At 35.8% G+C, this 18,458-nt stretch overlaps 1 protein-coding gene across 1 annotated transcript in view; it reads left to right on the top strand.

Annotated features, from left to right (window-relative positions):
* Positions 1–17,708, top strand: part of EXOC1 (exocyst complex component 1) — a 24,484-nt gene extending 6,776 nt beyond the window's left edge. The window contains exons 8-19 of the mRNA XM_009073268.1: positions 4,051–4,080; positions 4,808–4,957; positions 6,035–6,140; positions 8,952–8,996; positions 10,134–10,297; positions 11,956–12,066; positions 12,545–12,621; positions 13,129–13,357; positions 14,348–14,531; positions 15,305–15,504; positions 17,009–17,203; positions 17,364–17,708. Coding sequence (XP_009071516.1) covers positions 4,051–4,080; positions 4,808–4,957; positions 6,035–6,140; positions 8,952–8,996; positions 10,134–10,297; positions 11,956–12,066; positions 12,545–12,621; positions 13,129–13,357; positions 14,348–14,531; positions 15,305–15,504; positions 17,009–17,203; positions 17,364–17,516 — 1,644 coding nt within the window. The 3' untranslated portion in view covers positions 17,517–17,708. The remainder of the gene's footprint in view (positions 1–4,050; positions 4,081–4,807; positions 4,958–6,034; positions 6,141–8,951; positions 8,997–10,133; positions 10,298–11,955; positions 12,067–12,544; positions 12,622–13,128; positions 13,358–14,347; positions 14,532–15,304; positions 15,505–17,008; positions 17,204–17,363) is intronic.
* Positions 17,709–18,458: the final 750 nt, after the last annotated feature.

Here is an 18,458-nt window from a genome sequence, read left to right as displayed (position 1 = left end):
TCAGCAGGTATTGTTTCTTACTATTTAGTATGACATTTTTGGTCACAAACTTTTCTGAGAAGAAAAATAATCTACCTAAAACTGGACACGTTCTGTGATGTAATCAGTAAATGCTAGAGGCACTTCAGGCAGAGATATTATTAAGCATACCAAACTGTATTTAGCTACAGAAGTCTCTTACATTCAGAACACCCCCAAAACCTTTTTCTAATGGGCTTGCTATCTGAATGAAACACATTGTGTGATATATAAGGATTTCTTCTCATTGTAAAGCTTGATTAATTGAGGAGAGAAAGCACTGACCTTTTTATAAGAGTCTGAGAACATTGAAGTTCTTGCTCTCTGACCTTCAAGGGCCATTAAAAAAACCAAACCAAACCAAAGCATACATAGTAAAATGTCTAAACCTTGTTTTTGATCTTGAAATACTCATAAATCACTGTCCTGAGACTTGTTTCCTAAAGGCTGGATGTCTTTTTAGCCTCAGTTTTATAATTTCTGTATTTTTTTATCTTCAATTAGTTTTCTCAGACCCTCCTTCAACTCTATAACAGGTCCTTCTATCATTCCGTTCCAGTGAGTACATTGGGTTTGATAAAAGTTTTTCTAACTAATTTTTTTTGAGCTTGAATTATCTAACTAGCAGCTGCATTTTTGGCTTTGTAAAAAGAAATTTGTCCTTACTTATTGCAGAGCATCAGACTTACACCCCTTTTTACTTCTGTTATTTTTATCAGCCCTCAAGCTTTGTTTATCTGTTTATAAGCTAACATTCTTCTTATATGATCTCTAGAAATTGCTGAGAGACAGATTGAGATGTATGGAGGAAAATATTTTCAGGGACTTGTATTATGTGTACAACTGTACAGGTGCTGCAATTCTGTGAAATTGCAATATTTGTAAATTAAAAAATATACTGTTTTTATACAATTAGCGTGATAAAAGTTTAAAAGTTCTAGATTTTATGTATTAGACTGCAAGCAGAAAATGGAATAGAATTGCACTGGATAATTGTATAGAAACTTTATAGTAAAGATAAATGCTGCCTACATTTCCTTCACTTTGCAGAGGAATTCCAGCTCTACATCATGTTAAGTTTTTTGTCTTTACTTCTTAAGAAGGTGTTCTTCTTCTGTTGCTTTTAATATTTTGAAAAACTGAGTGTAGACTGTGTCCCAGCCTTTAAATAAGCAAGTGGAAGCTGTGCTGTGTAAGTCCTGTGTAAATGTGTTCACACAGTTTGAATATTGGACTTGCATGTGGAAGTGGCTATTTAACAGAATGTCATTTCTGATGTTCTGTTCTGAGGACTTTATTTTTTAGAAATGGCAAGAGATTATTATTACTATGTAATGTTATGTGTAGTAGATGAAATATTTCTAAAGTCTTTGCAGTGCTATGAAGAATGCTTTTACCAATTTGCATGTTTTGTAAAAAAGATTCTGATAATAGTAATGGCCTCCCATTGTTTTACATATAAACCTGCCCTCCGAAAAGTCTGGCTTGCTGTTAGCTGAGAGGTATTATTCAACAAATAAACTTAACAGTGAGGTCATAATTTTTAGGCAGGAAGAGTCCATTAACTGCAAGAGATGAGTCTCTGCAAAGCCTTTTTGATTGTTGTAAAAGAGGAAAGAGGTTTGTGTACTTCATTTCGAGGTACAGATTCAGGTGTTGGTGGTGTAACAGATTTTTGCATTGTGTTACTAGATTGACCTTGTTTTTTAGTTTAAATTAAATATAGCAATTTCTCAGTCCAATGTTTTTGAAAACTCTAACTAGAATGCTTTCTTACCTTTAGCATCCGAAGAGTTGCATTGCTTGTTTACAGTGTTACTTTAAAAAATAAAGCACATCAGAAAAACTAAGGCAGAATTCTAAAATAAAATGGCAGATATCTAGGCAGCCTTTACTACTAGCAAGACATTCCGATTTTGAACTTATTAGATGGAAAACCAAAGTTAGATTGACATTTGGACCTAAATATATTACAGTGGAAGTCTGAAGTTCTTTATTTTTTTAAAGGCAAAAAACCCCAATGCTTGATTCAAAGTAGACTGAGATATTAAGGTGCTTCATCTCCTTCAGATAAAAATGAGAATAAATACTAAAGTTTTAAACAAGAATGCAACTTTGGATTTCCATTCACTGCAGTGTTAAAAACTGTTTACAGTAACTAACAGCTAATGTAGTTGTCTTTATTGTGTACTACTAATAACTGATTAACTTGTCTCTCTATAATTTTAAAGGTTTTTTTTTTTAAAATAACCAGGTTCAGCATTCAATTTAAAAGCAACTCTGGGCTTTCTGCCTTTTAAATACAAAAGTTTTGAAGCTCTGAAACTATGAAATAGTTGAATAGTAAACTTGGAGTATCACTTGGTAACGATATCTGTTTATGTGTAGTGAGAGAAAGCTTATTAATTAGATGGGAAAGGTACACCTAGAAGCTCCATAATATTTTGGAGTAGACTAGAACAGGACATAATTTAGTACAGCTAGAATGATTAGTCCTGTGGGAAAGTTGGCCTGGAGAGAGAAATGTACCTTGCCAGGGAATTTGTCACCTAACTTAAGAATGTCACTACTAAGCAGAAAGGTTGTGTATAATAAAGGGATGTGCATAAAATTATTAGATGAAGTAATAAAAATTTGGATAGCTGAGTATTTCCTAGCAGCAATATGAACTAGCCTTTGGACTGACTTAGTTGAAGAAAGCTCTGAAAGCTTATCTTAAACCATAATGAACTTGAACATCACAATGCATACTGTAGGAATGTGACCCACCAAGGGTAGGAGGGAGAACCAACCGTAAATGGTTTTCTTAATAGAAACTAGATGATTCTAGTTTTTATAGAAGCATATCAAAGAGATGTTGAAAATATTTGCTATATGCATGTCCAAACGTACACACAGTATTGAGTATGACCTCAGCAATCACATCAGCAGCTGTGTTGCTAATGCTGGTTGGATTCAAGTTCCAAATTACATATTTCAGTAGTTATACTTTGCAAAGTTAGCTTTTTGTTGCAGTTAGACTATAGTATTGTTTTTATAAGGGAGATTTATAGTGTTATCCCTCCCTGGTGTCTGTGAGAATAAATTAATAAAGTTGGCCAGGACTTGTTTTTTTGGGTCTGTTTGTGACTCAGTTTATATAGTTAAGAGAACAGTGCCCAAAGTAAGTGCATGTTCATATTGGATACAAAAAAGTTCTGGCACAGGTTGCCCAGTGAAGTTGTGGATGCCCCATCCCTGGAAGTGTTCAAGGCCAGGTTGAATGGAGCTCTGAGTGACCAGGTCTAGTGGATGGTGTCCCTGCCCCATGGCAGGGGAGTTGTAACTAGATGATCTTTAAAGTGCCTTCTATCCCAGACCATTCTGTAATCCTGTGCAGTAGTTCAGCTGACATGTTCACATTGCATTGCTTAGTAAAGGTTAGTGTTTGACAAATAATATCATAGAATTATATTTTTGTTTGTTTGTTTGTTTTCCCCCTCTAAACAAGTCTGTGAGTGTACTGTGGAAGCTTTTAGACCTTTTTCTTTTAACCAAAGACTTAACTGTTTAGTATCAAATACAGTAGAGAACGGTAAGAAAAAGTTGCTTTAGTTTTAATTCTTTGATCCAAATTGGCTTCTCCAATTTAAAAACATGCAAAGGCAGTTTTTAAACTATATAGCTTATTCTGCTCACTTGTCATGTCCAAGATGGAACTGTCCAGGAATTCTTCCTCTCTCAGGGACTGACATTGACTGACATGCATAAACCACCCACATGTTATGCTACAGGAATTGAAGACCAATTAGGACAATCTTTCTGTGCTGCCACAGCAAACTACACTCAAGATCAAGTTCTGTTGCTGTATTTACTACAAGCTCAGTAAAAAAGACTACAGAAAATACTACAGCCATTTGAAAATGAAGTCCCATCCTCTCCTGCTAACCCAATGCTAATGTTGTGTGTTGTGCAGTGTGGCTGCACACCTTGCTTGCTTCCTCAATTGCCCAGGAAGCTTGTGAGTTCAATCAAGTGAAAACTTAAAAAAAGCTAAATCATATGTTGTTCCTGCAATATGATGTGACCTTTGCTTAAAGGGTCGTGTGTGTTTCAGGAGATAGGCCAGAGTAAAGAGAGAGCATGGAATTAAGAGCTTGTGTTAAATGGATTGGTTTATGCTGCATGTTGTAAACTGTTCAGTAAATGTTCACTGAAAGTCTGTGTCTGTATGGAGAGAGAGAGAGAGAAAATGTGTGTGAACTGATGTTTTTAAGGTTTGACCAAAGTGGACTAAAGTAGGTTGAATTGGAACAGACTTTCAGAGGTGTAGCAGAAAGCTCATCATTAACACCTAGGCCACCCTAGTGGAGACTTGAAATGTCTTAAATATATGGGAATAGCATCTTTAAACAGAAGCAGCTATGGATTTAATTTTTTTGTTTAAAGAAGTAATATAATCTCTTAGACTTTTTCAGAAACAGTTGAACACTTGTCATTAAAGCTTCATTCAGGTGTACATTGCATTCTTGTGCAAAAAATGCCAAAGTGACTCACCCTGAAGGCAAAAGAGCCTCAGAATGAAGCAGATTATTAAGATGCATTACTTGCCATGGCTGTAATAGCTTAGTGCCCATATTATGTTAGGTGTCTTTTTCAGTCTGTCTCTAGACTTTGCTGCTGTGCAAGGTATTTTGAGGCTTTTCTGTTTGTGTGAATGAGATGCTGTCTTCATACCAAGTTTTTCAGGAAACTTCTAGTCCATCTGTGTACTGCTTCCAGATTTACTTGAATCCTTTCTCTTATCAAGGGTCACGATCAGAGTTCCACTCTTGCCCAGCACTCTGTTGAATTGACGTTACCAAATCACCATCCATTTCACAGAGATTTACTTCGATATGCTAAACTTATGGAGTGGCTCAAGAATACAGATTATGGAAAATATGAAGGCCTAACAAAGGTATGTGAAGTGCTGATGCTAGGGAATGTTTGTAATACACTGGGTTTCAGAGTCAAAAGGATTGCCTGTGTGTCTGTACATGGCCTTTTAATATTCCTGTGTAGTAAATGCAATTTATCGCTCTTCTTTGGAATAGGAAATTTCTTTTTTTGGTATTTGTGGTATCCTGTTGTTTTATTTTTTCCCCTTGAACATCCTGTGTCTATTCTGAAGTATCACAAGATATTTATCTTAATATTTATGTAAAACAAGTTTGCCATTTTATAGTCTAGTAAGAAAATTAATTAAGCTATTTTCAAATCGATGTGAGACATCTTTATTTCAACAGAAATTCATTTCATTTGGGAATATCAGAAACTTCTGAGGTCTGTGTAAATTAAATTAAATAGAAATGTTTTCTTTTGTATGTATGTAACTTTTAACTACCTTGTTTAAAACTGACATAGAGTGAAAAAATTACTACCGAAGTATACAAAACGTTTAGGTAGAAATCAAGGGAAAATTAGTCCTTGCAGAACAAGTCTTCTTTCTGTTATTATTCTTAATATTTTAAAATTTTTCAGTTAAAGTACAGTCATTCTTAAAAACTCAACATGGAACATATAAATAAGAGTCTTAAAGTGGCTTTGAAATAGTTCTTTTTTGCCTTCAGTGTAAGGCAAATAGTCAACAAATGGTTGATATCTTCATGATCTTCTAATTAAAATTTGAGACATATATTTATGTATTTTGTGTGCTTTGGGGGGCACAGTAACAGTCTGATAAAAGAGGGTACAGAGAATGGTGCTGAATTCTCTCCACTCCACCCTTGGATTGTATTCTGTGATGCTTTACCACTAGTAATCCTATTTCTATGTACCACATTGAATATCTTTCCTTGTGGATGAGAAGTAGAAGTTTCTGATTACTACTCAGTGAACTCACTGTAAAAATTGAATATAAGCTGCTCAAATATAATTAATATATTTTTGAGTGTGCTGCATAAATGCATATTCTTATACAGTCCAAACCACCTTATTATTTGCTAATAAAGTCAGTATGTACACCTGTTCACTAACTTCACACTTTTCTTTTAAGAATTATATGGATTATTTGTCACGACTGTATGAAAGGGAAATAAAAGATTTCTTTGAAGTTGCCAAGATCAAGATGACTGGCACAACCAGAGAAGGAAAAAAGTTTGGTAAGCTTCCAGAAGGCACATACTTTGCTTTGAATCTTGTTATGTGCATATAAAATGCTTGTTACAACACCTAAGGCCAATTTTATAATGGTGTACAATTCTCTACTTTTGGCAAGGTGGAAAAGAAGTTGGATGAAAAATATCATTGGTAAAACTTCTGACTTCCAGAATGCCAAAGTAGCACACCTGAAATCTTGTGGAATTGGTCAAGATGAAAGGATAAAATATGATCTTTCTCAGATTTTCAAATTTACATTCACTTTTTAGCAAACTACCAGCCATATTTTATTATTGGAACAAATGTGAAAAATCAACTTTTATAATCAACAAAAGTTTGGGCAGCACATGTGTGTGTTCCTTCTGCTGTTATTTCTGCTTATGATAAATTTTGGGTAGATTTTTAAGAAGCTAGTTTTATTGCTAATTCTGCCTAAGGAAACTTGGGTATTTTGTTCTTTCTTTCATTGGGATTTACCTATGTAGCATGAGACTAGAAATCATAATTTGGTAGCTTGTAGGTATTCCTGCTAGGTTTACTCTAGTGTGATTGTGGAAGTGAAACTTTTGAATTAAAAGATGACCTGGATCCTTAGAAAGCAACAGTGATGCAGGTGCATCTGTATGTTGTCTGTTCTGTATTTTGAAGTGCACTGTTTCAAAACTTGTTTCAAATATTTATATTTGCCACAGTTCACCCGTTTGCAAATTCTGAATTTCAAAATTATGTGCAGCTTGAACTAGTAAGTTCTGTCAAGCCTATTTTGGGTCCTGAACTCATGCTTTGAAGTTTGATGGTAGAAAACAAAAAAATGTAGTGGTAAGGAGAGTGGTAAGGCTTGTCTGAGGGAGGGGGAAGCTGGAAAGATAAGTCTTGGCAAGCTGTTGGACATAGAGAGCAAGAGGTGCTGTAATGTGTTGTCAGAACATTTAAATTCATAAATCTTAAAAAGCAATCTTATTGCAAGTAAAAAACCCCCTTTATCCTAATACAAATCGATTTCTAAAACATTATAAACACTTTGTCTTGACACTTGTGATTTTTATTTGTGAAGATACAGCTTTGTAGCAATTCACTAAATTGTGTAAATGTCAGGGAGTCCTTCAATCCACCAGCATAAAAGCTGCACCTTGAGAAGACTTGTCATGCATTTATGAAAATGTATTTATTTTGTAACAGCTTTGTTACAGTGTGTGATTTCAGAGGCTTCCACATTGCACATAGTGATTGTGCTGTTACTAGCTGCACATTCATTCAACGTACATCACTTCTTAATAGGAACTGTGTTTAGGGAATAGTGTAGGTACATAACGCTCCAGTTGTACTTGGACACTGAGGGTGACTGTTTCCAAGCTGTGTTGGTGTGTGTTCTTGCCTTTTTTTTGTGCTTTGGGAATAGCACTGCTATTTGAATGCCTCAAACGCAGAGGGGATGCTGGGAGCATTCTGGCATTCTGTGCTAGTGCAAGGTTCTTTGTCTGCATTTTTATGGCAAAAAAACCCAGCCTGGGTCGTGAGTATTCACACTTGTCTTAAGTAGTCTTTTTTCTTTTTTTTTCTTTTTTTTTTTTCTTGTTTTCTGCTGAAGCCAAGACTTTGATACTTAAATACCATAAAGTCAGTGTTTTTTTGCTACTACTGTCATATGTTTATATGATGTCGCTTCTCAAAAGCCACTAAGGCTCCTCTGATTGTTCAGGGCCTGATCTTTGCCTGTAGTTCTTCACATTTTGTAATAAGTCCCATGTGTTTGGAAATTGAGGACCATGAAGAAGTGGGACCAGTGCATGACAGTTCCATATGCCAAATATATCATGCTTAAACCTTTTTTATTCAAAACCTGCCAAACACCCCCAAGATCTAAAAACTAGGCTGGAATGAAATTCAAATTTGATGTTTTAACTATCAGTAGCGTTGCCTGCTTGAGAACATCTGGTATTTAAGACATGTTTGTGGCATTTAGAAGTATTTAATCATTCTATTACAGTAGGTTCTGCTTGCCTGCTCCATTTTGGGGGACTTGTAGCATCCATCCTCATCAAGATCTTTTTAATACCACATATTGCTTTTAGTGTATGTATGCAAATGCCTTTTACTGGTTAGGGATTCTCAATTTTCTACAAATACCCATTTACTCTAAATTTCATATTGAAGTCCACTTGAGAAAACTGAAAAAACCCAGGAAAAACAAAACAGCTTGTAAATTTTTTTTTACTATGTATTTATTGTTTTCATCCTCTCCAAATTTGCAGTCATCAGTTTTTGGTGCAGTATGAATACATCCATATAAACATCCTGATTTGCAAACAGGTTTAGCCAGTCTTACTGTCTATCAGTAATTTTGTAATATTGCTGTGTGTTTTCTAATTGAAAAGATGGACAGTACCTCTGACTCAGTAAAAAAATTGCATAAGTACATTTTAATTTCTTCAAGCCTATTATTGATATGATGTTTTATCTTGAAAACTGAGTCTTTTGCAAGATTGACTCTGACAAAAAACCCTAATTTACTGGACTTCTCAATTTGGGAGAACTTAAATACATGTTTCCAAAAATGTTCTTTGAACACACTATATAAGTAAAAGCAAATTTTAATACCTGGAAACCTACTCTATTTTCCATGTAGCTTAGATACAGAATTTCTAGAATAGTACCTCTCCAACTAAATGTGTTTGCAATGTAGTTACTTGCTGCTTATAGTTCTCTGCATGTTTCTTTCCAGTTAGAGCTTAACTTGCATCTTGTGCATGGTTTGTGCAAACTGCATTTTAACTTGTCTTTGTCTTTGATGCTTGCAACCTAATCCATCCCAGCTACACTGCCTCGAAAAGAAAGTGCTGTCAAACAGGAAACTGAGAGTGAGTATAACGAGTTGCACTAGTTGGTATTGTCAATGCATGTGTGTCGGTGTGACGATGTAGTGCTGCATCATGGAAAATCTACCTAACATGGAAGCACTGTTCAGAATGAAATAACCATTAGCAGAATCACTGGTTTGGCAAGGCAAAAACGAAGCACAGCTAAAATGCCCCACCATAGAAGTTGAGAAGGTTTGCAGGTAAAGGCAATACCTGTTGGTTTTCCCATGCTACTTGTTGATAGTAAAAATATGTTTGTGCCTGAGAGCTTGTCCTAGTTTTCCAGCTCTTCTAGCCGGTTGAGGTGACAACGTGGATTTGATCTGTAGACTGTCTTGTGTCACTAGACTAGATACCAATATAGCAGTTAACATGCAGGATTGCTTTCAAGTTTCTTTGTGGTTTAGATGTGCAAAGTTTACAGGGGGTCAAATCTTCATAATTTCATGGGGTTTTTTGTTACTAGTTTTCTCTGTACTGGTCTAACATTTATGAAACTTTTGGAGAAAAACCACCTTAAAATACATGCTCCTCACCTAGGAGAAGGCCCAACAATATCAGGAATAAATGACTGAATGTTAATTATGATCAAAATGAGGGGAGAGCATTAGCAGTAGAGTTACTATGGGGTGGTAGATTCAGCAAAATAGCTGGAACAAACTGTAGACAAAAAATGTTAACAGCAGAAAGATCAAGTTCAAGATGAAAAAGTGCCTGTGTGAATATAAAGCTCTTTCATTTTTTTTCCCTCCTGTGTATCAGTTCTTCTGCTTGTGGCAGCCTTTGCCCACAGTACATTCACAAAGATCATAAATGGTCTTTGCTTTCAAGTTTTCAAGGTGAATATCTATCCCAGTGTTCCTGTGTTTTAGAGTTCTGTTCCTTTTATACCTTTTTCCATACTTCACAATGAGAGCTTAGATAGCATTGTACTCTCAAAATTGATGAAGTGTTTCAGTTTCCTTGTAACAAGAATGTTTACAGCAAAAACATATGTAGCTTAGCCAAAACTTGAGTTGTTTGATTTTAATATAGGATTACTAGTAACTCTTGATCTCATATATTCTGTAACAAACCTATTCTTCAGTATTTTGTTCTGCCTTTGCTTTCCTCATTCATTGTGTCTTTATTTCACAGGTCTTCATGGAAGTTCTGGAAAATTGACTGGGTCTACTTCTAGTCTAAATAAACTCTCTGTTCAGAGTTCAGGAAATCGTAGGTCTCAGTCATCCTCACTGTTAGACATGGGAAACATGTCTGCCTCTGACCTTGATGTGGCTGACAGAACAAAATTTGATAAGGTAAAGCCAAAATATCGCATAAGATTCCTGCTTAGTTTTGTATTGGAAGCATCTTACATCTTCTTCTTGCGTAGTTTAAAGTCTGTACCATTTAAATCTTGAAACATGCCAATTTCAAACTCTGTGTGCACCATACACCTAATGAAGGCAGTTTCTAAGAAATATGTAGATCAGAGTATTATTCTATTTAGTTCCTTTATATGCTCTGTGTGATCTTAAAAATGGTCTGTTAAGTTTATGCCAATAGGAACTGAATGGATGGATTCTCCAACTGGTTTTATTTTTTTTAATACAGACATGTGTTATCATATTTTGCCAGTATGTAAGCAAAAGTGAAAGATAAGAAAGCAGAATCTTATTTTAGCCAGGACTTAAGCATGACCCTAAAATTTTATTTATACTGGTTGTACATCAGAGTTACCATGAGTTTTCAGCATTAACCAATGGCACTAAGTTATTTTTGGAGTGTCCTCATCCTGTTTTTAAACTTGCTGTCCTCGGCATGTTGACCTTTTTTTCCTGAACTTTTAAAAGTTCCATTTCCTGTGGAATTAGCTCCTCAGTTCAGTGGTAGGAAAAGGAGATGCTATCAGTGAGGGATAAAAATAATTTTCTTGTTCTCTATTGAATTATTTGATGGAGATGAGTAGTTTTCTTCTGGCCCCTTCAAATGCTTGTTCAGTCTGTTTCTGGGAGGAAATATTCTATACCTGAAACAATATTGACTGTTAAGTTATTACAAACCTGTATCAGCAACTTGTCTGGAATTAAAAAGATAGCTTGTTAAAAACAGTTTTGTGCAAGTATTGTACTATTATTTTCAATTTCTTCTGAATTGTATCCCTACTGGGGATATGTGAGCATGACTGATGTATATACATCTGTAAGCTCTTGAGCTGAGCTATGAGGTTGGTTTGGTTGGTTGGTTTTTTCCTATGGGAATTTTCTGCAGCATGAATTTGTTGTGTGGCTGGTTTTGTTCTACTTATGTACATTATTGCATGCCTTAATCATTTAATGCTTCCAAAGAAAATTCTGTGTCGTGTAAACGTGACAGATTAGAGCTATGTCTAACATCTGACTTAAAATTTCCATAGTTTGTTAAAATTAATTATTTTAATGAATTATTGCCAAAATAGTATTTCATTTTAGTTTAAAAACTCTGATTAATACTTCAGTACAAAATCTACTTATTGGTTTCTGTAGCAGCTTTGTGGAAACTTTTTCTACTACTTCTATGGAGCAATTATTTTCTACATACACAGTTGACATGTTCTTCGTCCCTGAGGCTTTTGTCTTCTTTTCTCAGCACCCCAAGCAGAAAAGAGGGTGACAGAGCACATGACTTAGAATTAAAATTTGAATTTTTATTATAGTACAAAAGTCCTTCCTTGGGCTGTGACTAGAAAAAACTTCTAGTTGTGGAAAAATATAAGTTGTTTTTTTTCTTCCCAGTGTAATATGGATGAGAAAGTTGCATCTTCAACAAAGTCCTATCACTTTTAAAGATATAAGTACAAGCTGTTTCTACTTATGTTAAGTAGTAATCCTTCTAAAGCTTAGTGAAGATACAAAGTATATGCCACAAACAATCAAACTTAGTATTGCTAACTGTTTGCAGTATTTGCTGTGCTGATGAGATGTTTGGATTTCTTTAGATTTTTGAGCAAGTACTAAGTGAACTAGAACCACTGTGTCTGGCAGAACAGGACTTTATTAGCAAGTTTTTCAAACTGCAGCAACATCAGAGCATCTCTGGAACAACAACGGTATGACTTTTTATTCTGTCCCTGAAGGAAGAAATACTGACCAGGCCTCATAAGGGACCTGTTTAAAAGATAACTTTGGAATTTAGCTGACAGTTATAGGATCCAGGTGATCAATAATTTGTTTTTCTCCATGGTCTGGCAAGATCTTTAGTTTGACTGACCAATGCAAAATCTATGAAAGAAGGACTGACATGTTTATTTTGCCATGGTTTTGTCTCCTCATAAAATGACAATAAACGCTTCATCATGCTGTGTAGAAGGACAATGGGGAGAAATGGTGAATAGTGTTGTATTTGGTGGAACATGACCAGGAAACTCCAAGAACCTTGCAAACTGCTATATATATCTACTCTGCAGGCAGAGGGAGGTGGGAGTAGGGAGCTGCTAATTATATTGGTTTTGTCAGATATACTTTTGCTTAGATATAGAATTTGGGACAAACTTTATCTTTGTTTACATACATTCCTTGTTCTTACAGAATGAAGTGGAGGAAATGGATGGAGTATCTTTATCTCGTTCCTACACTTCTGGTGTTCCACAAACAATATCATCTGAGTATGTGCTGCTTTTGTTTGTTGTTGATTTTTAAGCCTATGTTTGAATTTATTTGGAGGATAAAACTTTTTCTCTATATCAGAAATTGTCCTCTTTTAGTGAAAGTGAATAGTGAAATCTTAATTTGTACATAGACACTGAATGTGCCAGTAAATTGAAAATTTTTTGTATGTAGGTTGTTCCTGTCTGTAGTGGTATAAAAACAATGATTAACTCTCTTAATAGTTTGCAAAGTGAAACTAGGCAATGTAATATGGAAAATATACTTAGCAAAGTTCTGAGAGTGTGTGGCAGCTTCCACACAGAAAATAATTTTTGGAATATTTTATACCTGTGACTATTGATTTTTACTGTGTGGCATTGACATTTCTTCTCTTAGCAGCATTCTGAAAATCATAAGACTTGTTGAATGCAAATGAGACTACTGTATCCAATCAATATATCCTACAAATGTTATCAAAGAATGTAAACTGTAAGAGTAATATTTGTCTCATGCATTTTTAATAGGAAGGACATGATCCGACAAATGATGACAAAAATATTTCGTTGTATTGAACCTGAGCTGAATAACCTTATTGCACTGGGGGACAAGATTGATAGCTTTAATTCCCTTTATATGTTAGTTAAGATGAGTCATCATGTATGGACAGCACAAAATGTGGACCCAGCATCCTTTCTCAGCACAACACTTGGAAATGTTTTGGTCACTGTCAAAAGGAACTTTGATAAGTGCATAGTAAGTTCTTCATTTATTCTGATGAAGCTAACTATAATAATATAGGAGTCCCACTCCTACCCAGTTTGATTTTGCATTTCTTTATAGTTAAATTTTTGCTTTAAATTTGAAGTGAAAATTAGTAACTTTAGAGCGCTTCTACTGGCTAAGCCATCAAAAAAGGTAAACTAATTGATGGTTGTTATTTTTCCTCTTCATTCCACTTTTCTTCAGTAAGATCACTCACTCACTGCTGTGAGCTAGCTGACATTTTCACTTGTTTGTTTAAACTTGTACTGCCACTGAAATTACTGAAGCCCATTAAGTTAACTGTAGGTCTCTGCCATTTTTACTTGCCAAGACAAAACCTCATGGACTGTGAGGGTGTGAAGTCCTTGGCAGAAGCAGAGGCCGCACAAACTGCTTTTGCTAATACAATGATAAAAATTACATGGAAGTTTATATTTATTATTATATAGCAAGTCTAGTGAAAACACAGCTGCTGTTATAACTGGTTTTTTAATTGTCATAAATATAGTTTGACTCTAGGCCAAATAATAAGACTGACCATTCTTGGTCAGTTTAATGCTTAAAATATTTTGAGGCTGATTTTTAAAAAAAATTATTATACTCAGAAATAAAATTTCAATAGAAGACTAAAGAGAATTTGTGCAGCAGAAAGAATCATTAGGTTGGCTGAATCAGAAAATTGAAGTTCCTTGCTTCTGCTGCATAAGTTTGGGATTTTTTCATTGTTTGGCTTTTTCCTTAATATGACGTAAACAAAGGAGAATCAAAGCCCATCTTCTTTTTTTCTTTCCAATTATTTTACTTAACATATTTGTGAGGGTAAAAAGGGAGAAAGACTAAGTAGATATACTAACTGAAAGATAAAATTATTTTATCTATTATGTCAGTTTTTCAGTATTTCTGTGTTATTCTTTTAATAGTCGTTACATGATCTGGAGTCATGTATTAGAGGCTAACATCTGTTCTTGTTTTAAATTCAAGAGTAATCAAATGAAGCAGATGGATGAAGTAAAAATCTCAAAAAAGAGTAAAGTTGGGATCCTTCCATTTGTTGCTGAATTTGAAGAGTTTGCAGCCCTTGCTGAATCAATTTTCAAAAACGCAGAACGACGAGGAGATCTAGATAAAGCCTACATAAAACTTATTAGAGCTGTTTTTATCAGTGGTAAGTTTTATGAGGTTGTCATAGTTACTAAAATCATTCTTTCCTCCTATTTATATATAATTTTGCTCCAGTTAACATGATTTTTTTAAAGATTCTCTATTGCAAGCCGTGTGACTGATATGCTGAAATTCTGGTTCTCTCTGTTACCAGTCTGCAAATGAGTGTGCACCCTCTGACAGTAATATACTTTTAAAGAGAGAATTGTAGATACTTCCCTTGGTGCATACCTGTATACTAACTTTGAGTTATGACAGAGGGAAGTGGTTAAAACTCTGGAGAGGGAGAAGAGATGGTAGCAACATGGCATGCTCAAGCTGAAGTCCTTTCCTGTCTCCTGTTGTTCTAGCAAAGACCATATTTGATCTTTATTTGATTTTTCCTCAATTTAAGAAATAGTCTTCTCTTAAATATTTCTATCATATGAGACCTATTAGGGATACTGAAAGCTTGTTTGTAAGCCTCAACAGAATGTGGGTTGTTTCTCACTTACGTAAATGAGACCACAAATAGTTACTATTTTCTCTCTTTTAAAAAGTGACTTTTTTGGCACACAGATTTCATGGGCTTAGAGCCTGTATGTATATGTTACTTCTTTTGAAGGGTCTCAGATACTGTTTTATTTAGTGGCAATCTGACAATTACTCATACAAATGTTTATTAATGACATAAAATCCAGAATTGTTTTTCTGACAGTATTATGGGTATTGATTATGTTTTTCTGAATTTGGTTGTCCTTTTGGTATTTTAAGTATTTTGCTTCCTGTTTCTTTCAGTGGAGAAGGTAGCTAATGAAAGCCAGAAAACACCCAGAGATGTGGTCATGATGGAGAACTTCCATCATATATTTGCAACACTTTCTCGCTTGAAAATTTCTTGTCTGGAGGCTGAGAAAAAAGAAGCCAAACAGAAATACACTGATCATCTTCAGTCTTATGTAATCTATTCACTCGGACAGCCTCTTGAGAAATTAAATGTGAGTGTATTTGAGTTTATGTAATTTTAAATGGTACAGAATAGGCCTTCTCAAATGTTTAGTTTGTACTATCTGATCTCACTGCCATCTATTACTTTAGACTCAGGCATGCCTGCCAAGAGTGCTCTACTCATGAGAGCAACAGACTTGGATGAAAATAACCAGACTTTTCATAGCAGTTACTGACTAAACATCTGTGTTGTAAGTCATAGAGTACTGACTAAACATCTGTGTTGTAAGCAAATGGTTTTGAGGAAGGAAAAAGTGAGGGGAAAAGTAGTCAGGATACTTTGGGATAATTTTCTTCACCTCAGCCACATAGAAAATTACTGCAGTTTCTGAACTGTTCAACAATAAGAAAAGTTCTAGGAAAGTTTTGTATGTCTGAAGTTGAACTGACTGTTCAGCTGAGTGGTGACTTAGGTTCCGACTCAGTTCTGCCTATTGAATAACTCCCACTGCTCATTGCTTTTTCTATAAGCAGGAATTCAGGCACCATTTTCTGAAAAGTCTAAGATGTATTATCTTTTTGACAATTAAAATGCTTTATTGCTACTTCCCACTTGTAGGTTGACTCTGACCAGCAGCTGAGCTGCCATGTACCTAAGTGATGTTTGCTTCCCCTCCCCACAGGAGAGAATAGGAAGAGCAAAAGTGAGAAAACATGGGGGTGGAGATAGAGAGTTTAATCAGTGGAGTAGAGAGAGACAAAAAAACCAAGTGATGCAAAAGTAGTCACTGACTATCTCTCACCAGTAGACTGATGCCCAGCCAGTTTCTGAGCAGCAGCTACCTTGAAGGCAAACACCATCTCTGCCCCCTCCTCTGACCCTAACTTTTATAGCTGAGCATGATGTTATGTGCTGTGGAGTACCCTTTGGCCAGGTTTGACCTGTTCAGCAATAACCAAGACATTGTTGTGCTGTCAGCCTTGTTCAAGCCACAAATCCAAAATGCATCACCATATGGGTTGCTATGAATAAAGTTCACTGGAAAGCCAACTCTGTCCTGGCCTGACCTGGTGCACTGCTGTGGCTCTACCTGCATGTTCATAGGCAGACATCCCTCCACGTTTATTACGTTGAGACAAGTGGTCAACAGCAGTGAGAAAGGAGGGCAACTGTGAACAAATACGCCGTTGTGTAATTATGGTTTAAGTAGAGATGCTCAGGTCCTTAGTGAGATTATCCAAAATATCCAGTATTTTCCCAGGCTGTGAGCTCATGAATTGAGGATTTTGAGGCTGGTTGATTATTAGTTATAAGGTTGCAAAGAAAAGCTTGATTGCTTCTAGAAATGATTGATTTCAGTTTTATGCTAGTACTTGGAGTGCTGTGTTATTAGGCTGTGGTTTAATGTTTATGGCTGAGTACTACTTCGTGCCCAATAAAAAAAAAAATGGGGGGAACACAACAGTCTTGAAGCAGAATCAAGACTTAACTTGACAAATTAAGTTACGTAGTTTAGATTTGTGATGGGCATTAATGCTGTTCTTTGTTGTTAGCATTTTTTTGAAGGTGTGGAAGCTCGTGTGGCTCAAGGCATACGAGAGGAGGAAGTAAGCTATCAGCTGGCTTTTAATAAACAGGAGCTTCGGAAAGTTATAAAGGAATATCCTGGTAAGGAAGTGAAGAAGGGATTGGATAATCTCTACAAGAAGGTAGATAAACATCTCTGTGAAGAAGAAAACTTACTTCAGGTAAACTAAATCCTGACTTAATGACCTTATTATCATGTTTACTCAAAGGCTTTTTATTATTGCTTTTGCATATGTATTTTGTGAGAAGGTTCAGCCTAACTCTGAGATGTGCAATGTATTGTGCCAGTTGACCTTTCCTAACGTTTGCTTTCTTTGGCAGGTTGTGTGGCATTCCATGCAAGACGAGTTTATACGACAGTACAAGCACTTTGAAGGGCTGATAGCTCGCTGCTATCCTGGATCAGGAATTACCATGGAATTCACTATACAGGATATTTTAGACTATTGCTCCAGTATTGCACAGTCTCATTAAGTTCCAGAAAGGGAAAAAGAAGCTAGCAGCTGCGTGCCTGTGAATAAGGGAATCAAACACTATAAATTCTGTTTGTTTTTAGAAGGTGGATTTCCCCATGTATGTGTAGCTGTCTGCAATGTATGTCAAGTTACAGTCCTGCTTCAAATGCCTTTCAGGGTAAAATGAAACCTTCAGGGATTTGTTGTGCTTTTACTGGGCTGAAGTACTGTTTGAAAGAATTAATTCTGGGAAACACTTTGGATACAGTTTTTCCCTTCCCCTAATGTTCAGATACTTTTATTTATAATCCCTTCTCTTGCAAAAAGCAGCAAGCACTACCTTCACAGTATGCAAAAAAGATACTACTGTTTTCACTAATTCTTTGCATCTTGAAAATTATGTAAGCATTAAAGACTATCAGATATTTTCTGTGTTCTGGCAAGCATGCATGTGGAACTCATGCTGGAGGAAGACTGAATTCATGTGGAGATGTAAGGTGACTAAGGCTATAATTCTTAATTAAACCATGTTCATCATGTTCTTTATTTTTGTGGAGTGTTATTTCAAAAAGGTGAAAATACGGATATTTCCACCACTTTGGCCATTGTGAGTCCCTCCTTGTCCTGGAGCTTCAGCCACTGGGGATTCAGGGCCTAATTTTCTGTACAGCTTGATGAAATTGCCACATTGCACATAGAAAACTAATATGAATGAGAGTTTTTCTTCTTCTGAGTTTTTAACAAACTTGCTACATGACAACTCAGAGCCACTGAGGCAGCTGGCATTCATAGAATCATGGAATGGTTTGGGTTGGAAGGGACCTTAAAGATCATCTACTTCCCAGCCCCGTGCCATTTGCAGGGACAGCTTTCACTAGACCAGGCTCCTCAGACCTCATCCAACATGGCCTTGAACACTTCCAGAGATGGGGCAGCCACAGCTTCTCTGGGCAACTGTGAC

Source organism: Acanthisitta chloris, unplaced genomic scaffold (assembly GCF_000695815.1).
Source record: "Acanthisitta chloris isolate BGI_N310 unplaced genomic scaffold, ASM69581v1 scaffold34164, whole genome shotgun sequence".
NCBI classification, from domain to species: domain Eukaryota; kingdom Metazoa; phylum Chordata; class Aves; order Passeriformes; family Acanthisittidae; genus Acanthisitta; species Acanthisitta chloris.
Note: the sequence above shows the minus strand (reverse complement) of the source record. Positions and strands in the feature narration are given on the sequence as shown.